Genomic DNA, 21,028 nt, shown 5'->3' with positions numbered 1-21,028 from the left:
TTTGTCCTAGATAACATTTTTTCGGGTTGACCGTAAACCCTGCCTTCCGCAATGACTCTAAGATTGCCCTAACGTGCCTTAGGTGTTGGCCCCAATCCTGGGAATGTATTACTATATCATCGAGGTAGGCATCAGCGTAGGCCTGGTGCCCTCTCAGTACCTCCATGACCCCTCTTTGACAAGTAGCCGCAGCCCCATGAAGGCCGAATGGCATGCGCCGAAACTGATATAGGCCCCCAGGGGTGCTGAATGCGGTCTTAGGCTTTGCACTGGACGACAGCGGAATCTGCCAATATCCTTTTGTGAGATCAATAGTGGAGAGGTATTGGGCCTGTCCTAATTGATCAAGGAGCTCATCCACCCTGGGCATCGGAAACGCATCAAATTGCGATATCTCATTAAGCTGCCGGAAGTCAATGCAAAACCTGGGGGTGCCATCCGCCTTGGGAACGATCACAATAGGACTTGACCAAGGGCTCTGGGATGGCTCAATCACCCCCAGGGTTAGCATTTCCTCCACCAAATTCTGCACCAACTCTTTCTTTTTCTCTGCCAACCTATAAGGTTTCACCCTCACTATCTTCCCCGGAGTAGTGAGTATCTCATGGGTTACCACCTTGGTACATCCCGGTATTGGGGAAAATACATCCTGGAAGTCCCGGACCAGGGTCTCCAGCTGTCTAGCTTGGTCCTCCGATAAACTGGTCCCAATATTGACCCCTTTGGCCTGCGTTAAATCGGCTATTTGGGGCCCTAAGTCCTCGTCTTGCTTTTGTTCCGCTATTACTGCCAACACCTCCCTTTCCCGCCAGGGCTTCAGAAGGTTAACATGGTAAGTTTGTACCCTATTCTTCTCATCCCTGACTCTATAGTCTACCTCATTGAGCTTCTCCACAATCGTGCCGGGCCCTTTCCATTCGGCGAGGAATTTGTGAGGGTCCGAGGGTATGAGGACCAATACCCTATCTCCTATTTTAAGTTGACGGGCCTTAGCAGTCCGGTCATAATAAAACTTTTGCCTATCTCTACTCCACTCCAAATTGTCCTTCCCTATTCGCGCCACTTGGGCTAGCCTCTTCCTTAACTGAGCCAGGTAGGATATAACATTAGTCTCCTCCTGCTCCTGGGACCCCCACTGATCTCTAATAATGTCCAATATTCCTCGGGGCGCTCTCCCATATAACATTTCAAAGGGACTGACCCCAAGGGAGTCCTGTACCTTCTCTCTGGCAGCAAACAATACCAACGGGATGTACAGGTCCCAGTCTTTCCTATCAGAACCTGTCACTTTTTTTAACATGTGTTTAAGCGTTTGATTGAACCGTTCAACCAACCCATTGGCCTGGGGGTGATAGGCTGATGTTTTTATGTGTCTAATGCCAAAGCCCGTCCAAAACTTTCCCATTTCTCTTGACAGGAAATTACTTCCCTGGTCAGTTAGGACCTCCTTGGGGAAACCTACAGTGCAAAACAGCCCTACCAGTTCTTTCATAATAGCCGCCGAGGAAGATTTCCTCAGCGGGAAGGCCCATGGATGCCTAGTGGCCACATCCATGACGACCAGAATAAAGTTATGACCCCGAGGAGTCCTCTCTAGCGGCCCCACCATATCCATGGCTAGCCTAGCTAACGGTTCCTCTACCCTAGGGACCGACACTAACGGGACCCGTGGGGGTTTCTTGAGGGATAGTTTTTGGCAGATGGGGCAAGACTGACAAAAGCGTGCCACCTCATGGGATATGCCCGGCCAAAAGAACCTCCTCAAAACTTGGATTTCGGTGGCCTCTGCCCCTTTATGACCCGCTAAAGGATGGTCGTGCGCGGATTGCAATATCAACTTGCGAAACCCTTGAGGCACCATTAGTTGTTCCTGGGTCTCTTTTGAGGGCAACCCCCCCTTCAGCCTATATAATAGCCCCTGCCTTATCCGAAACCGAATCTTCCCCGGGATCGGTACCGAGACTTGCTGCCAAGCTTCCTGAAGCGAGGCGTCGGCCTTTTGTTCGGCCTGAAATGTGGGGAAAGCATCTCTGATATCCTGGGGAAGGCAGGGTATTTCCTTTAAACTGGTAACCTTCCTTAAAGCCTGACTCCTCTGATGTTTTTGTAGTTTTTTCTGGGCTGAGGTTTGTCGAGACTGTGTCGATGAAGGGCTTCCTACCACCTCCCCTCTAAAGGGAAAAATATGGTCTAGTCCTTCCTCTTCCTTAGTCTTCACAGGACCCTGGGAGCGTGTCCCCACCAAGCCTTGTCTGGCCCTTAGGCACTCCCCCAAACCTTCCCAATCTCTACCTAATATCAGGGAATAGGGAGCTTTGGGCACAATTGCAAGATCTACCCTATAGACCCTATCTCCATACAACATAGTCGTTGGCCGGAGAACATATCTGAGACTATCTCCATGCACACACCTAATGACCACCGTTCTTTCTTTCCCTCTCATCTTTTCCCCCGGGAACAGGCCGTGATACTGATCCGCTGCCAACATAGATTGGTCTGCACCAGTATCTATTAGAGCCATAACCTGTTTTCCAGCAATTGAAACTGGAAGCTGGTATTCCCTAGGGTTATATTTATCTGGCCCCCATTCGGCTACTGAGTCTTTCCTGGTCCCACAACTTCGTTGGACATGCCCCTTTTTCCCACAGTTCCAACACCGCAGAGGGCTTCTCTTAAGGGCCTTCCTAACGCTGGTGTCTTTCACCCCCTCCTTAGGCTGGCTTGAGCAAGGAGCGGACTTCACTTCCACCTCGGGAGAGGGCCACAGACTGTCCAACCAGTCACCTTTTACATAGTCTCTAGCCCTTTTCCCCTGGGGTTCGGTCCTTTGAGCAGCGCTCCCCCTGGGCCTCCCTAACCCTTGGTTGGGCTCAGGACCATCCCTGCCTTCAGTTATGTCCAGCAAAGAAAAAAGGCTCTGTCCTACCGCTGATGAGCTGTTCTGGTCCACCGTCGACATAGTGGGTGTTTCGACCCACGGTGGTCGTAATAGCTGTCTCAGTCCCTCGGCCTGGGTGTTCATCACCCTCATCAACTCCTCATGCTGTCGTACTTGCTCTTCTTGCTTATGAGTCCATACGTCCTGGCTTGCTTTCAGGGCGGCCTGTAGGTCCAGGCCACCACGGCCCATGCTCCTTGTACGCTGCTCCGACGTGCCTCCCCAACTGAGAGAGGTCCTGCTGGATTCTATTCACTAGCTTCTCAGTGAAGCAAAACAAAACAAAAATGAGTCAATGTTTAGCTTGGCATAATAATTTGCTCCACAAATACACACTCTTAAAGCAAATACTTTAACTTAGGAACTCAAGCTGGAGTGGTTTCAAAAGGCAAAAGCAACCACTCAGTCCTTTCGTCAGGTAAGTAGTCAAGCATCAAAACATCCAAGAAAAAAAATAAAAGAGTGTAAACAGTGCTTTTCACTGGCACACCAAGTCCAATTTTTCTGCACCGCTGAAACCGTTCAGGTGCACAAGCCTGCCGCTGTTCTGGCTTCTTCCCCAGCCAGCTCTTCAGGAGTTGGTGAGGGGGAGGGGAAGCAAGAGAATTCACCTAACTTAATCTGTATAACAGACTTGCCAATAATGGCCCCACTATCCCAACCGGATGTATAGTGAATTCATCCCCACTTACTTCCCTTGGGTTCCCTCACAACCCTGACACAATCAGTCAGCTTCAACTTCAGCTGACTCATTTAAACTTGAAAAAAAACGTGTTTTTTTTTTTTCCTTTTCCTTTGCTGCTTAATTCCAGCAGGGCAGATACAGCCAGCACAAGTCCTTCAATGGGGTTTTCATTACAAACACCCTTTTCCTAAGCAGTGCACAACCCCAAGCTCAACAGGGAAAATGAACAAACAATTTCAAGCCCTGTCACTTAACTGACTTCCATAAGGTCTTCCTCAGAGAGACTGGAACTTTCGATATATTCCATGGGTTCCTCCCCAGTTAGCTGCCCGGCCACCGTGTCAGCATCAGGCTCCTGCATTTCCCAGTCTCTTCCCTCAGGAGTACATTCAGGAGGGTTCTTTTCCTTGGCTGGCTCTGCAAGGACTGCCTTTTTCCTCCCTAGAGCAGCCTCCAAAGTAGTCAGAGGAAACTGCCCTGCCCTCTGGAGGGGAGGAGTTTTTGGCTTACTCTCCCTGCCTGCCTTTGGGAGCCTAATTATCCCCTTCAGCTGATGATCCCCAGGGAAAGAAAGGTTTCTCTGGGGCTGTTGTGGGCTATCCCAACTCTCCGCTTCTCCTCCCTGGAGATCAGACCTGTCTGCTACAAAGGGAAACCTGGGTTTTTCCCTAGGCTTGGTCACAATCCTATCCCCGTGATTTGCCCTCCGGATCACCGGGCCAGGTTTAACAATAGCCTGCCCTGGCGAAAGCTGCACTTTAGGGATAAGATTGTGACACTACAAAGCTGTCTTTGGGATGCTACCAGCTTACCTCACCTCTCAGTTCACTCTAAACTGTTCGAACAAGAGCACCCACAGAATAAATCTATTTAATTACCCCTCCCTGAAATCATGTCAATACAAGAAGTTTTTCAATAGAATGTTATCATTCCAGGCAGCTAAATTGAACACATGGCTTGGAAAACCCATACTTGAGGCCACTTCATACGTTGACTTCAGAAAATCACTGAAGACGCGTCTGTTTAACAAGTTCTAAATCCCAAATCATGTCCTATCTATCCCTATCTCTATCAATTCCTATCAGCTGTCCTCACCTTATTTATGCCACTGTTCTAACTTTTTACGCCACTGTTCTAACTTTTAGATTTTAGATTACTTACGTACTCCTTCAACTGTAATTATACTCCAGATCGAATGCTTAGTACCTGCATCTCAATCACTGACTGTATGTATCTTTGTTGTAAACCGCTTTGAACTTATGGTATAGCGGTATATAAGAAATAAAATTATTATTATTATTAAAAAGATGAGTTTTTAATTTCCTTCTAAAATTAAGATAGGAGTGAGACGTAGAGAACAAATACCGTATTTGCCGGCGTATAAGACGACTGGGCGTATAAGACGACCCCCCAACTTTTAGTTAAAATATAGAGTTTTGTTATATACTCGCCGTATAAGACTACCCCTTCTTCCGCACACCTTCTCTACCGCCCCGGGTGCAGCACAGCCGGCCAGGTCCCCTTACTTTTGTGGCACTTCCCCGACCGACCGACAACAGCATTAGAGAGCTGCACGGGGACGCCCCTAGGGTCGCGGGGATCCCGTGGGGATGCCCCCTAGGGTCGCGGGGATCCCATGGGGACACCTCCGAGGGTCGCGGGGCTCCTGCGGGGCTGGATGCTCAGTCTTCTGGATGTACGCGGCTCTTCTTCTCCCTACCTTCTCTGCTTGCAGCACAGAGCCGAACGGAAGTCTTCCCGACGTCAGCGCTGACGTCGGAGGGGAGGGAGGGCTTAAACAAAGCTTAAACAAAGCCCTCCCTCCCTCCGACGTCAGCGCTGACGTCGGGAAGACTTCCGTTTGGCTCTGTGCTGCAGGCAGGGCAGATAAGGAGAAGGAGAGTAGCCTCGCGGTACCAAGAGAGAGGGGCGGCCGCCCCGCCCCGGTTGCAGCACAGCCGGCCAGGTTCCCTTACTTTTGTGGCACTTCCCCGACCGACCGATAACAGCCCGGGTCCGACAATCCTCCCTGCCCTGTAGCCGCGAATCTAAATTACCTTCTTACAGCAGCTGTAAGAAGGTAATTTAGATTCGCGGTTAAGGGCAGAGAGGTTTGTCGGACCGGGGCTGTTGTCGGTCGGTCGGGGAAGTGCCACAAAAGTAAGGGGACCTGGCCGGCTGTGCATGCAACAAGGGCATGTAAACAGTACCCGGCGTAAAAGACGACCCCCGCCTTTGGGGAGGATTTTAAGGTACTAAAAAGTCGTCTTATACGCTGGCAAATACGGTACCTAAAATCCTTATCATGTGTAGCAACTTGAAAAGAGAGCAAAAGCTCATGGTATTTTATAAATTTACAGCTCTTAACTGGTGGAAAGGCGAGGTGAAAAAAGCATGAGTTTTTCTGGGGTTCCTCTGAGATGGTAAAACAAATAGGTCAATCAAGTACTGTGGAGCTTGACCAGTAGCAACTTTATAGTAAAAGCAGCCCAGTTTGAAAATAGCGTGCGCTTCTGCTTGGCACAAACGGGTGACATGATCAAACTTCTGATTACATATAAGTTTGATTGCGGTATTCTTAATAATACATAATCTTAAGATGTTTTTCTTAATACCCGCAAGATATATAACATTGCAGTAATCAGGCTGGCTCAGAACCAAAAACTGAACCAGGGACTTGAATGCCGAAGCATCGAAATGAGCTCTAAGTGTAAGTAGTTTCCACAACATGAAGAAACCCTTGCGGACCACAATATCAGCTTGTGGGTAGGTTGTGGGTGGGGTCATGTGTCCTACCCATGCTGATGCTGCTACTCATAGGCGTCAGAATGGGAGAGGCCACAGGGGCCGTGGCCTCTCCAAAGATTGGTGCCCGCCTTCCCACCTGCTTCTTGGTGTTCTAACTTTTAAATCTTCTAGCAGCTGCCGTGCAACGTCAGCGAGCAAGCCTGCCCCGGAGCACATCATTCTACTTCCGGGGGCAGGACTGCTTGCTGACGCTGCGCAGCAGCTGGGGAGGAGGGAGGTGGGGAGTTGGGAGCTGGGGAGATTCCACACCGTAGGATTCTGCGGGGCTAAGGCAGAGCTCCTGGGCCCCCCAAACCAAGAGCATTCTGCTGCCTATGCTGCTACTTACTCTGTGGTACTTCTGATTGAAACTGGTTCGTAGAATGGAGGAAGACAGAAAATGGGCCTGTACTGTACCATTTGCCCCAAGTCTCCCTATCCAGGGGGATTTTACCATTTCTATATGAGTTTCCCAGCTTACATTACTCCACTGGAATCTTTGCTGGGTAACCTATATAAGGGTCATATTAGACAGAATTGACTAGAGCAGGGATGTCAAATGTCGGTCCTCGAGGGCCACAATCCAGTCAAGTTTTCAGGATTTCCCCAATGAATATGCATGAGATCTATTTGCATGCACTGCTTTCATTGTATGCTAATAGATCTCATGCATATTCATTTGGGAAATGCTGAAAACCCGACTGGATTGCGGCCCTCGAGGACCAAAATTTGACACCCCTGGACTAGTGGCTCATGTATCTTTGCTCCCCACGGAAGGTTGTTGTAATGTGTGATTCCTAAATCCATCTTAGCAAGTACCCCTACTGACCAAAATAATATTTAGCTGACCTGGGTTAGAGTATGAGCTCTTCCCTTCTATTTTTATTATAGGATGGAAGTTTAAGAAAAAATTGAAGTGTGAATTTAAAATTGCATCAGTTACTAAAGAATCTTTAGTTTTGGAACCAAATGTTGACATCTTTCCTTACTTAATATGGGGGTGGACTATTCGGAAAGAGTATGCATGCTTTCCCACCAGTACAGTGGTCTTCGCTAATTTTTAAGTAAGGGCCATTTTCGGTCCAAAAGGGCAGAAGGGGAGCTGATAAATATCTTCCTACTTTGGGCCATGGTGCCAATAATGCTTCTCAATATTCATTCCTTGGGCACACAGTACAGAACATAGATGAACCCTATGCAAATACAGGACCATAAACTAAAAGTACTAATAAACACAAATGAAACCCATGATGCCAGACTGTGCATGTAGTGCACCACTAGAGAAATAGAGAGAGATACATTTCTTCCTGAACAGTGCAAAATATAGACAGTAGATGTAAATTATCAAAACTGACATATTTCAATCACTGAATTGAAAATACAATCATTTTTCCTACCTTTGTTGTCTGGTGATTTTATTTTTCTAATCATCTTTTCCCAGGTACTGGCTGAACTTCCTTCTGTGTGGGCTCTTAACTCTGTTTCCAGGACCTTCTTATCCATTTGCTATTTTTCTCATCTTCACTTTCTGTCCTACATCTATCTTTGACATTAACCTTTAACATTTAAATTTCTTCCATTTTTCTGCTTCCTTCTCAATCTTTTCAATGTCTTCCCCTTCTCTCTTTCCATGTACACCATCTCCTCCTTCCCTTCCCTGGCATCTCTCTCTCTCCTTCCTTCCCTCCTCTTCCCCCTTCCCCTAACATCTTCCTTCTCTTCACCCCTTCCCATGGTCTGCTATCTCTCTCCTCTCCTGGCAGTCTGGCATATCTCTTTTCCCTCCTTCCTTTCCATTTCTCTCTCCTTCCCCCTCCTGTGATCTGACATTGCTGTCCTTCCTTTCCCTTCCCTTCTTTCTTCTAACAGAGGTCTGGTATCTTCTTACCCTTTCCTCACCATCTCCACAGTCTAGCATCTCTATACTACCCTCTCCCTCCTCCCTCCTCAGTGGAAACTGGCACTTTTTTAATCTTTTTTTTTTTTTTGTATTATTATCACTGCATTTTTTGGGCTAAGGGAAGAGTGAATGAAGTAAACACATTCCCTTTTGTGGACCCAGAAGCTTTCCGTTTTCTACAGCTTCCTACCATAGGGACAGGAAGCTGTAGCAATAGTAAAGCTTCCGGGGCCACCAAAGGCAACGTCTTTACTTCACTCACACTGCCGCAGCCTAAAGATTGCAATGTTGGGGAAAAAAAAGAGTAACAAAGTGCTGGATTCCGATGTTGGTGGTGGTGGTGGTGGTAGGGAGTGATAATATTCTGCAAAGGTTCTACAGGCCACCAAAGGGATCTTGGAGAGCTGCCATTGTCTTGTGGGCCTTGCAATGAAGACCACTGCACTAGTACATGCATGCACTGTTTGATGAATATATACTAATTTGCACATGTGCAATAGTTCAACTATCAGGAAATAGTGCACATTGTTTGGAGTGAAATAAACACATGGGTTTTTCTTTTTTGCTTGTTTTCAATTGTTAACAATCCTATGTCATTACAAATGAAAGCCCTTTCCTACTGGATACACATCTAGTACTCGTGGGACAAGAAGAGGTGTAAAATTATGATTGAAGTGTTCTTCCAGAGGAAACAAGTGAAGGAATTATGATCCTGATAGAAACATAGAAACATAGAATATGACGGCAGAAAAGGGCCTTCGGCCCAACAAGTCTGCCCACTCAAAGAACCCTCCCCCCTAGGTTCTTCTTTGAAGTGAACCCACATATAGATCCCATTTGTTCTTAAAGTCAGTCACGTTATTGGCCTCAACTACCTGAAGTGGAAGATTATTCCAACGGTCAACCACCCTTTCGGTGAAGAAGTACTTCCTAGTGTCACCATGAAATCTCCCATCCCTGATTTTTAGAGACACTGAAGAGTAGAATAGAGTAGAGTAGACATCGAAGAGGGAGTGGAAAATATGAAAAAGGATCTGCAAAAGTTAGAGGAATGATCTAATGCCTGGCAACTAAAATTCAATGCAAAGAAATGCAGAGTAATGCATTTGGGGATTAATAATAGGAAGGAACCATATATGCTAGGAGGAGAGAAGCTAATATGCACGGACGGGGAGAGGAGCCTTGGGGTAATAGTGTCCGAAGATCTAAAGGCAAAAAAACAGCATGACAAGGAAGTGGCTGCTGCCAGAAGGATGCTGGGCTGTATAAAGAGAGGCATAGTCAGTAGAAGGAAGAAGGTGTTGATGCCCCTGTACAGGTCATTGGTAAGGCCCCACTTGGAGTATTGTGTTCAGTTTTGGAGACCGTATCTAGCGAAGGACGTAAGAAGACTTGAGGCGGTCCAGAGGAGGGCAACGAAAATGATAGGAGGCTTGCGCCAGAAGACGTATGAAGAGAGACTGGAAGCCCTGAATATGTATACCCTAGAGGAAAGGAGAGACAGGGGAGATATGATTCAGACGTTCAAATACTTGAAGGGTATTAACGTAGAACAAAATCTTTTCCAGAGAAAGGAAAATGGTAAAACCAGAGGACATAATTTTAGGTTGAGGGGTGGTAGATTCATGGGCAATGTTAGGAAATTCTACTTTACGGAGAGGGTAGTGGATGCTTGGAATGCGCTCCCGAGAGAGGTGGTGGAGAGTAAAACTGTGACTGAGTTCAAAGAAGCGTGGGATGAACACAGAGGATTTAGAATCAGAAAATAATATTAAATATTGAACTAAGGCCAGTACTGGGCAGACTTGCACGGTCTGTGTCTGTATATGGCCGTTTGGTGGACGATGGGCTGGGGAGGGCTTCAATGGCTGGGAGGGTGTAGATGGGCTGGAGTAAGTCTTAACAGAGATTTCGGCAGTTGGAACCCAAGCACAGTACCGGGTAAAGCTTTGGATTCTTGCCAAGAAATAGCTAAGAAGAAAAAAATTGAAAAATTTAAATTGAATCAGGTTGGGCAGACTGGATGGACCATTCGGGTCTTTATCTGCCGTCATCTACTATGTTACTATGTATGTTTAGTGGATGCCCTCTTGTCGCCGTAGGTCCTGTAAGGAAAAAGATGTCTTCTTCCACCTCAATATGGCCAGTAACATATTTGAATGTCTCTATCATGTCACCCCTCTCTCTGCGTTCCTCGAGAGAGTATAGCTGCAACTTACCTAGATGTTCTTCTATGGGATATCCTGGAGTCCTGAGACCATCCTGGTGGCCAACTGTTGGACCAATTCTATTCTCAGCACATCCTTCAGATAATGTGGCCTCCAAAATTGTACACAGTACTCCAGATGTGGACTCACCATGGACCTGTATTGCGGCATTACCACTTCGGGCTTTCGGCTGACAAAACTTCTCTGGATGCAACCCAGCATCTGTCTAGCCTTGGTTGAGGCTTTCTCCACTTGAGTGGCTGTCTTCATATCCTCACTAATGATTACTCCCAGGTCCCGTTCTGCAACAGTTCTAGTTAAGGTCTCGCCATTCAGATTGTAGGTTCTGCATGGGTTTCTGCTTCCAAGGTGCATAACTTTACACTTCTTGGCATTAAAATTCAGCTGCCAAATAGTAGACCAGTACTCCAGTAAAAGTATGTCCAGTGTCATAGTGTCGGGCACGGTACCTCCGCCCACTATGTTGCATAATTTAGCATCATCAGCAAATAATGCAATTTTACCCCGAAGTCCCTGAGGCAGGTCTCGTATGAAGATATTAAATAGGATTGGACCCAGGACCGAGCCCTGCGGTACTCCACTGTGCACTTCTGACTTTTTAGAGGGAATACCATTTACCACCACCCTTTGATGTCTGCCACTGAGCCAGTCTTTAACCCATGCAGTTAATATTTCTCCTAGCCCCAACAAACTCATCTTGTTCAAAAGTCTACGGTGTGGGATGCAGGAGTAAAGTGCAAGAACATGCAACTGGATCCCATGGAGGGCAAATTCACTAAGGAATAAGAACTGCTCATTCACAGAACCGCAGAGCCACTTATGAACCTTTTTGTCAACTCCTGATCAATATCGACCAGAAAACGTAAAACATTTCAATTGATTCTTCCCTCTCTCAAAGGTGTAAAATACAAGCACATATTTAACTCACTACTCGCCTACCTTGGCACCAAGACCTGGAACAATCTTTCCAATAATTATCAAGACAGAATTTTGAAAGAAACTGTAGACTTTCCTTTTTTGAGAACATATACTCCATCGATATTTACATATGCTTTTCCACAGCAACCTACACAGCATTTCATTCTTCCAGAAACCACAAGAGCTCCCTCCCCAAACATTACATAACATAATCGTACTAATCTACTTGTATCTAATTCAACTGTATTGTACTTCAATCTGCTGTACTGTAATTCTAATTACAGCTCAGTGTTCCCCTCTGTTGAATGATTACTACATCTCCTATCTCTGGTAATTACTTCATAGTATACTGCTTACTTTATATTTCATTGTTGTAATTCCAAAACAGTATAAACTTCTTAATTTGTAAGTTGCCTTGAACCTAGATAGAGTGACACTAAAATTGAAGATTAGATTAGATTAGAACCCAGTGAAAGCTCAAGAACCAAAGAAGAACACTGGGATTTGGGTACGAAAAACTGTCAAGGGAACACGGAAACAGATAATGGACAAATTTTTATGCATGTGCTTATAAATACAAAATTTGACCATGTCACCCCTCTCCTCCGTAAAGCACATTGGCTACCTGTTACTCATCTTCTTTCCTATAAAATATTCCTCCTCACTTTTAAAACAAAAAACTCTAACCAACCGGCATTCATAAACTTTTGATCCCTAACTCATCATCAAGAGCCCTCTGATCAAATAATCAAAATTTACTCTCTATACCGTCAATACAGGAATTGTTTTACGACACTACTCGCAAATCCATCTTTTCAGTTACCGCCCCCTCTCTGTGGAATGCCCTTCCAGTAGACATTCGATTAGAGAACTCACTTGGAAAATTTAAAACCAAACTTAAAACTTTCCTCTTTAAAGATGCTTTTACTCTTTAGCATCAGCCTCCGCCTTTTAATTCCCTGATTCATGTGTAGCTTTGATATGATGAGTAAGAGTGTCCTCTGGAATGCACTGCCACAGGTTGTGGTAAGATCGGTTAGCATAGCTGTTTTTAAGAAAGGTTTGGACAATTTCCTGGAGGAAAAATCCATAGTCTGTTATTAAGAAAGACTTGGGGGAAGCCACTGCTTGCCCTGGATCAGTAGCATGGAATGTTGCTACTCTTTGGATTTTGGCCAGGTACTAGTGACCTGGATTGGCCACAATGAGAACGGACTACTGGGCTTGATGGACCTTGATGGACCCAGTAAAGCCATTCTTATGTTCTTTTATTTTTGTAATTCACCTAGAACATAAGAACATAAGATTTGCCTCTGCTGGGTCAGACCAATGGTCCATCGTGCCCAGCAATCCGCTCCCGCGGCGGCCTTTAGCTCAAAGACCAGTGCCCTAACCTGCATACATTCTGGTTTAGCAGAAATTTGTCTGACTTTGTTTTGAATCCCTGGAGGGTGTTTTCCCCTATAACAGCCTCCGGAAGAGCGTTCCAGTTTCCACAACTCTCTGGGTGAAGAAGAACTTCCTTACATTTGTACGGAATCTATCCCCTTTTTATTTGATTCACTTTTCCCACCCAATAGGGTGTTTTGTTTTGGGTTTTTTTCAAACGTCCAGGAAGATTTTATAGCTTCTTCACCCACCCCATCCCCTTTTGACCTAGGAATAGGCGATTATTACAAATTTTAATAAAACAGTAAAACAGTTCTTATGCCTACAATTGGGACACTGTTTATAGAATTTGCCCCTTAGTCAGTATTCTGTAAAGAACTCTCTATGAGGACGACATTTACAGAATACTAGCCTAATGTGCATTTTGGGACTGATTCTATAAAGGGTGCCTAAAGTTAAGTGCCTAACTTAATTGGCAAAATACTCTTAATAGCCTCAACAATTTGCAAAAAACCATGCAAGAACATAAGAATTTCTGCTGTTGGGTCAGACCAGTGGTCCATCGTGCCCAGCAGTCCGCTCACGCGGTGGCCCTTTGATCAAAGACCAGCGCCCTAACTGAGACTAGCCCTATCTGTGTACGTTCTGGTTCAGCAGGAATTTGTCTAACTTTGTCTTGAATCCCTGGAGGGGAGTTTATGAAAAACTCCGGAAGAGCGTTCCAGTTTTCTACCACTCTCTGGGTGAAGAAGAACTTCCTTATGTTTGTACGGAATCTATCCCCTTTCAACTTTAGAGAGTGCCCTCTTGTTCTCTCTACCTTGGAGAGGGTGAACAAACTGTCCTTATTCCCTTCAGTATCTTGAATGTAATTGGGTGATAGGCACCTATCCAATTCTATAAAAAATAGGCGCTTATCACATGGCGCTTAGTGGTGCCTAAAAGCTTAAGTGGGTGCTTCTATAGGCATAGCATGACTTAGGTGCCACTAAGCACGATGCTCCAAAAACTTAGGCACCTGAAGTGTAGGCCTTTAAAACCCTGGCGTATATTTGAAGCACCTAAGTTTATACATAGGCGTTGCTAGCCACGATTCTGTAAACAGCATCTAAGTGTGATTGACATGCGGTTGGTGCCATTTTTCTAGGCATGGGCCAATTTAGGTGCCATTTTTAGAATCAGCCCCTTCAAGTCTAACTTTGGGCAAGAAAATTCATGCCTGCCAAAGGCTGGTATAAATGTTGGCACTCAACTGATGGCAACTAGGTGAGCCAATGCAGGTACTCTATACCATTATGCCTAATTTCTGGAAATGATCTGACCTGTCCATGCCCTACCATTACCACACCCCCTTTGGAGGGACACACTATGAAATTTAGGTGCACATGTTATAGAATAGGGCATAGGGCAGATCTATGAGTAACTTCTAATTACTGCCAATTAAGATGCCGTTGAAGCCCATTCCAGCTTTGCTCCTGATCTGTTTTTGCCATTTACGGGACCCAGACTATAGAAGCATGCCTGGCCTTGATCTTACTTCCTAACTTCTGAAGCTAGCATCAATGCTTACTCCAGTTATGAGGTCATTTCAGTTTTGCTATAATTGGATTTCATCCTTTATCTACATAGTGTTCCTCTGGCAGACATACACCTGTGTGGTACCTCTATGTGTATGTCACTGTATTGACTCCTTTAGATGTTGACAGTTATAGATTGCATTCAGCTGTTACATGTAGTCAGCAGAAAATGATCTGCCTCACTTTGCTGGTTCTTAGCATACCATTCTAACCACTAGGCCACCCAACTGAAGTGTGTACGTGCTAGTCCCAGTGCTCGCTCACAACCTGCTGCTGTCATCTGCACAATACCCCAAACTAGGCCCTGAAGATTTCCGCTTTCTTACTTCTGAAGAAGTGAAGTGTGTGTGTGGAGTGGTGAGGAGGGGGAGGGAGAGGGAGGGAGGAGCCATGAGCAAAGATCCTGGTAGGGAGAGGGGCATGTAAACAGTAGATGAGACTTTATGGGAGAAGGGTTGAGAAAACAAATCAAAGGGTCAATAGTAGGTGCCCACAAATATATGCGTGCCTTCAAACCTAAAATAATTTTAATCTAAGCCTAGCAACCTTCCATCAATTGTCAGAAACACATACACACCCTAAATTATTACCATCAAACTGAGAATAACCCAGAAGTGCAACCTGATACAGTTAGGCTCCAAAGCAAAGACTGTCAGCACAGAAGTCCCTGTATGTATCATTTTCTGGTTGATGAGTTCCCTCCTCAGTGTTGTATAGCTTAAGAAATCAGCTCCTACCTTTACTGATGTCTTCATATTCTAGCCAGAGTTGCCTCTGGACTTGTTTGTTCGGGTACCAGATGGCGCAAGACTCTTCAAACCCATACAGTGCCTCCTGGATGTAGTAATTTCCAAAGTGATCTAGTAGGGTCACAAAATCACCTCGGGAGGTGGCTCCATCCAGAGAATGGAGGGCATGACTAAAGGCTGCAAAGGAAAAAAAATTCCAATTATGTTTGTCTCTATCCAAAACAGAGTGAAAGCACATAAAGAAAAATGGTAATGGCTGGAAGACACCAAGACCAGTTCTCACAGGGAAGAAACAAACGTAAATAGACAACACATATTTAATCCACCCTCTTTGCTGATTCAGACTTAAAATAGAAGAGTGCTACAGTGACAGGAACTAGCAGTAGACATAGTACAGCTCCTATCGTCAAATACCCATAAAGACCTGGGGCCTCATTAAATTAAATCCTTTTCCATACATGAGATATAGAAGGTCATTTTAGAAGCCCATTCAGGATTTGGATATACATAATCTGGTATTTATATATGTATATCACATACACATATAAATCCTGATTTTATAAAAGCCAGAATATATAGAAATATAGATACATGACGGCAGAAAAAGGCCAAATGGCCCATCCAGCCTGCCCATCTGCAGCATTCACTATCCCCTCTCCCTAAGAGAACCCACAGGCCTACCCCATGCTTTCTTGAATTCAGACACAGTCTTTGTCTCCACCACCTCTACTGGAAGACTATTTCATGCATTTACCACCCTGTCTGTACAAAAAAGTATTTCCTTATATTACCGTATTTTCACGCATATAACGCGCGCGTTATACGCGTTTTTACCTACCGCGCATACCCCTCGCGCGTTATATGCGTGAGCGCGGTATACGAAAGTTTTCAAACATAGTTCCCACCCCGCCCGACGCCCGATTCACCCCCCCAGCAGGACCACTCGCACCCCCACCCCGAACGACCACTCGCACGCGCTCCCACCCGCACCCGCATCCACGATCGGAGCAAGAGGGAGCCCAAGCCCTCTTGCCCGGCCGACTCCCCGACGTCCGATACATCCCCCCCCCCCGGCAGGACCACTCGCACCCCCACCCCGAAGGACCGCCGACTTCCCGACAATATCGGGCCAGAAGGGAGCCCAAACCCTCCTGGCCACGGCGACCCCCTAACCCCACCCCGCACTACATTACGGGCAGGAGGGATCCCAGGCCCTCCTGCCCTCGACGCAAACCCCCCTCCCCCCCAACGACCGTCCCCCCCCAAGAACCTCCGACCGCCCCCCCAGCCGACCCGCGACCCCCCTGGCCGACCCCCACGACCCCCCCACCCCCCTTCCCCGTACCTTTGGAAGTTGGCCGGACAGACGGGAGCCAAACCCGCCTGTCCGGCAGGCAGCCAACGAAGGAATGAGGCCGGATTGGCCCATCCGTCCTAAAGCTCCGCCTACTGGTGGGGCCTAAGGCGCGTGGGCCAATCAGAATAGGCCCTGGAGCCTTAGGTCCCACCTGGGGGCGCGGCCTGAGGCACATGGTCGGGTTGGGCCCATGTGCCTCAGGCCGCGCCCCCAGGTGGGACCTAAGGCTCCAGGGCCTATTCTGATTGGCCCACGCGCCTTAGGCCCCACCAGTAGGCGGAGCTTTAGGACGGATGGGCCAATCCGGCCTCATTCCTTCGTTGGCTGCCTGCCGGACAGGCGGGTTTGGCTCCCGTCTGTCCGGCCAACTTCCAAAGGTACGGGGAAGGGGGGTGGGGGGGTCGTGGGGGTCGCCAGGGGGGGTCGCGGGTCGGCTGGGGGAGCGGTCGGAGGTTCTTGGGGGGGGCGGTCGTTGGGGGGGAGGGGGGTTTGCGTCGAGGGCAGGAGGGCCTGGGATCCCTCCTGCCCGTAATGTAGTGCGGGGTGGGGGTAGGGGGTCGCCGTGGCCAGGAGGGTTTGGGCTCCCTCCTGGCCCGATATTGTCGGGGAGTCGGCGGTCCTTCGGGGTGGGGGTGCGAATGGTCCTGCCGGGGGGGGGATGAATCGGACGTCGGGGGGGGGTGAACGGAGAGTCGGGACAGCGCACGGAGAGGCGGGGCAGTGCACGGAAGTCAGGGGGGTGAACGGAGAGTCGGGACAGCGCACGGAGAGTCGGGACAGCGCACGGAAAGTCAGGGCAGTGCACGGAAGTCAGGGGGGGGTGAACGGAGAGTCGGGACAGCGCACGGAGAGGCGGGGCAGTGCACGGAAGTCAGGGGGGTGAACGGAGAGTCGGGCAGCATGCGCGGTATAATCGTGAGCGCGTTATACCAAAGTTTTTGTGCTTATCATAGTGATTTCTGCCCGCTATACACGTGTGCGCGTTTTATACGGGTGCGTGTTATTTGCGTGAAAATACGGTACTCCTGAGCCTATCACCTCTTAACCTTATTTTATGCCCTCTCACTCTGGAGTTTCCTTTCAATCGAGATTCGCCTTGTGTGTATTTATGCCACATAGGTATTTAAACATCTCTATCATATCTTCCCTCTCCTGCCTTTCCTCCAAAGCAGTGGCGTACCTAGGGGGGGCGGGGGGGGCGGGCCGCCCCGGGTACCAGCCCTGAGGGGGTGTTCCCGGCCTTGCCGCTCAGTCCCCCCCCACGCCCGAAGGACCGCTCGCCCCACTGACCTTCCAGCACACCTATGAAGCAGCCCGCAGCAGGATCGCGACGTCAGCAATCCCTCAGCTGCTTGGGCGCTGCTTCCTGCGCCGCGGTCCCGTCCCTCCTCTGACGTCAGAGGAGGGGGCGGGACCGCGGTGCAGGAAGCAGCTCCTAAGCAGCGCAAAGATAGCTGACGTCGCGATCCTGCTGCGGCTGCTTCATAGGTAGTGCGGGGAGGCCAGGGGGGCGAATGGTCCTTCGGGGTGGGTCGGGGCATCAGGCCTTCAGGGTGGGGCGGGCGGGCAGGCAGACTTTCAAGGGGGAGGGGGGGTGACAGGCAGGCAGGCCTTCAAGGGGGGGTGCAGGTCTTCGGGGGGGGTGCAGACCTTCAAGGGGGTGCAGGCCTTCAAGGGAGGGGACAGGCCTTCAAGGGGGGGACAGGCAGGCAGGCCTTCAAGGGGGGGACAGGCCTACAAGGGGGTGGGACAGGCCTTCAAGGGGGTGCAGGCCTTTGGGGGGGTGCCAACCTTCAAGGGGGGGTGCAGGCCTTCAAGGAGGGGGACAGGCCTTCAAGGGGGGACAAGCAGGCAGGCCTTCAAGGGGGGGACAGGCCTACAAGGGGGTGGGACAGGCCTTCAAGGGGGGGCAGGCCTTTGGGGGGGTGCCAACCTTCAAGGGGGGGGACAGGCCTTCAAGGGGGGACAAGCAGGCAGGCCTTCAAGGGGGGGTCAGGCCTTCAAGGGGGGGACAGGCCTACAAGGGGGTGGGACAGGCAGACCTTTAAGGGGGGACAGGCCTACAAGGGGGTGGGACAGGCAGACCTTTAAGGGGGGATAGGCCTTCAAGGGGGGACAAGCAGGCAGGCCTTCAAGGGGGGGTCAGGCCTTCAAGGGGGGGGACAGGCCTTCGGGGGTGCAGGCCTTCGGGGTGGGTGCAGGCCTTCGGGGTGGGTGCAGGCATTCGGGGTGGGTGCAGGCCTTCGGGATGGGTGCAGGCCTTCAGGGGGGGACAGACCTTCGGGTGGGGGGTACAATCCTTCGGGGAGGGTGCAGGCCTTCAGGGGTGGGGTTTAGGCCTTCAGAGGGGGACAGACCTTCGGGTGGGAGGTAAAGTCCTTCGGGGGGGTGCAGGTCTTCAGGGGTGGGGTGTAGCCCTTCGGAGGGGGGACAGACCTTCGGGGGAGGGGGGTCCTGGTGTAAAAGTACACAGAGGGAGAGAGGGAAGGGGGGGGTTCAAAGATACGTGCATATGCCAGACTTTGGGGGTTAGAAATAATGGGTCTAAAAACAGAGGAGTGGGAGAGAGATTGTGCATAATGGAATTTAGGGAGGGAAGGAACAGAAAGGGAGAGAACTTGGAAACAGGGGATGGTGTGGAGGGGGGATAGAGATACTGGATAGGAGGATAGTTGGGAACAGAAAGGGAGAGATGGTGGATCCTGGGGTGGTGGGGAGTTGAGAAAAGGTGAATCTGTGGATGGAGACAAAAAAAAGGAAAGATGCCAGATCTCCGGGAGAGGGAAGGGAAACGGAAGGGGAGAACAGAGATGGCAGACGGATGGTTAGCACGGAGAAAGGAGACCCTGGCAAGCAAGACAACAAGAGCCTGGGACCAACAAGATTTGAATATTGATCAGAGAACAAAAGGTAGAAAAAATAATTTTATTTTCTGTTTTGTGATTACAATATGTTAGATTTGAAAAGTGTACATGAGACAGCTTGAAATGGGAACTTTTCTATTTTTGTGAATGGCAAGGCTGAGTTCAGTTAAAATATATGCTTTATAAGAAAATATAATAATGTGTTTTATAAAGTTTATAAGCATTGCTGGCATACTCGGTGAGGTGTTCCTAGTGTTGGTGGTGGTGGTAGCATGTCAGTGTGTTGAGAGGAAGAGGTAGTCTGGGAAATTCTGCTGAGCAAACTCTGGGCCCATTTCCACCCCCAGTTAGTCCACTCCACTCAACTGGTTCACACACTGAGTGGGTCTTTGGGTGTTATTTCTGGGTAGTTGTTTTAGAATCTCTTCCAGTGGTTTGTCAGTATCTCCTTCTGGTCCAAGGAAGGAAACTTTGTCAACCTTAGCATTGACCTTCAGAATATGTTTGTAACAGCGCTGCTTGTGTGGCATTAGGCTATGTAGTGATCGAAAGAAAAAAACAGACCTTTGCACATTTTTGCACTATATGGTGGGTGTATGAGGAGATTCATTTCCTGCACAGTTAAGTCCATGTGAAGTTACCTTGTGCTGTATTTGACATCTAGCAAGGTCTCTGTTTGGAAGGAAAGATCTAAGCTTAAAAATGAAGTGGCCAGAAGTTATGTTAAAAGTAGATAGCGTAGCTGGTTTTAAGAAAGGTTTGGACAAATTCCTGGAGGAAAAGTCCATTGTCTGTTATTAAGACATGGGGGAAGCGTCTGCTTGCCCTGGATTGGTGCACTCAGCAGCAACAAATACTAGTTTTGGCTGGCTCTTTCCCCGCATTTCTCCTCTCTTCCCCACGATTTAATATCCAGTTCAGGCAGTAAGTAAATGCATCGGCAGGGGGGGTCTGGTAAGTCTTGGGGGCTCGGGATGGAAGGTGAGAATCAGTTCTGTAGGCTATCAGAAATTTGCTTAATTATCTACTCACACAGAAAAGCAGTAAAGTCAATAGGTTCTCTGAGTGGGAACAACCTGTTTGATCTTGCACTCTTGTGATTGACCAATTGTTTATCACTGTTTAATTTATCACATTGATTAATTTGAGCACACCTGAGGTGTCCTATGATGGTGTGCACTGCAGGCAGAGGAGCCTTATTGTGTAAAGCACTGGAGAATTCTCTCCTCTCGCTTACCTCTCACGCTGAGGACACCCTGCTTCAGTATAATCATTTATATGATTTATCTTATAAACATTATTACGTGGTCTTTTCCTCAAGTGCTGAGACATCAGGTTGTTCCCACTTGGAGAACCTATTGACTTTTACTGCTTTTCTGTGTGGCTTTAACATTTTTGCTATTCAGTATACCTAAACTATTATTCAGTAGAAAAAATTTGGTTTGTTCAATCAAATCCTGTGTGGACATTGGACTTCTATGAGTGAATGTTCTGCTTGATTGAACAAACTAAATTTTTTCTACTGAATAATAGTCTAGGTACAATGAAAGTAAATAGCAAAAATGTTTGAGTAGATAATTAAGGAAATCTTTTTCATATTGCTTGCTTATGGACTGGGAAAAAAGACTGTTCAAGC

General features: G+C 48.0%; 1 protein-coding gene across 1 annotated transcript in view; it reads right to left on the bottom strand.

Annotated features, from left to right (window-relative positions):
- ASTN1 (astrotactin 1) overlaps positions 1 to 21,028 on the bottom strand; it is a 463,118-nt gene that overhangs the window by 142,230 nt on the left and 299,860 nt on the right. The window contains exon 16 of the mRNA XM_033915539.1: positions 15,160 to 15,348. Within this exon, the coding sequence (XP_033771430.1) occupies positions 15,160 to 15,348 (189 nt within the window). The remainder of the gene's footprint in view (positions 1 to 15,159; positions 15,349 to 21,028) is intronic.

This window comes from Geotrypetes seraphini, chromosome 12 (genome assembly GCF_902459505.1).
Source record: "Geotrypetes seraphini chromosome 12, aGeoSer1.1, whole genome shotgun sequence".
In the NCBI taxonomy this organism is placed as follows: domain Eukaryota; kingdom Metazoa; phylum Chordata; class Amphibia; order Gymnophiona; family Dermophiidae; genus Geotrypetes; species Geotrypetes seraphini.
This window is presented reverse-complemented; position numbering and strand designations above follow the sequence as displayed.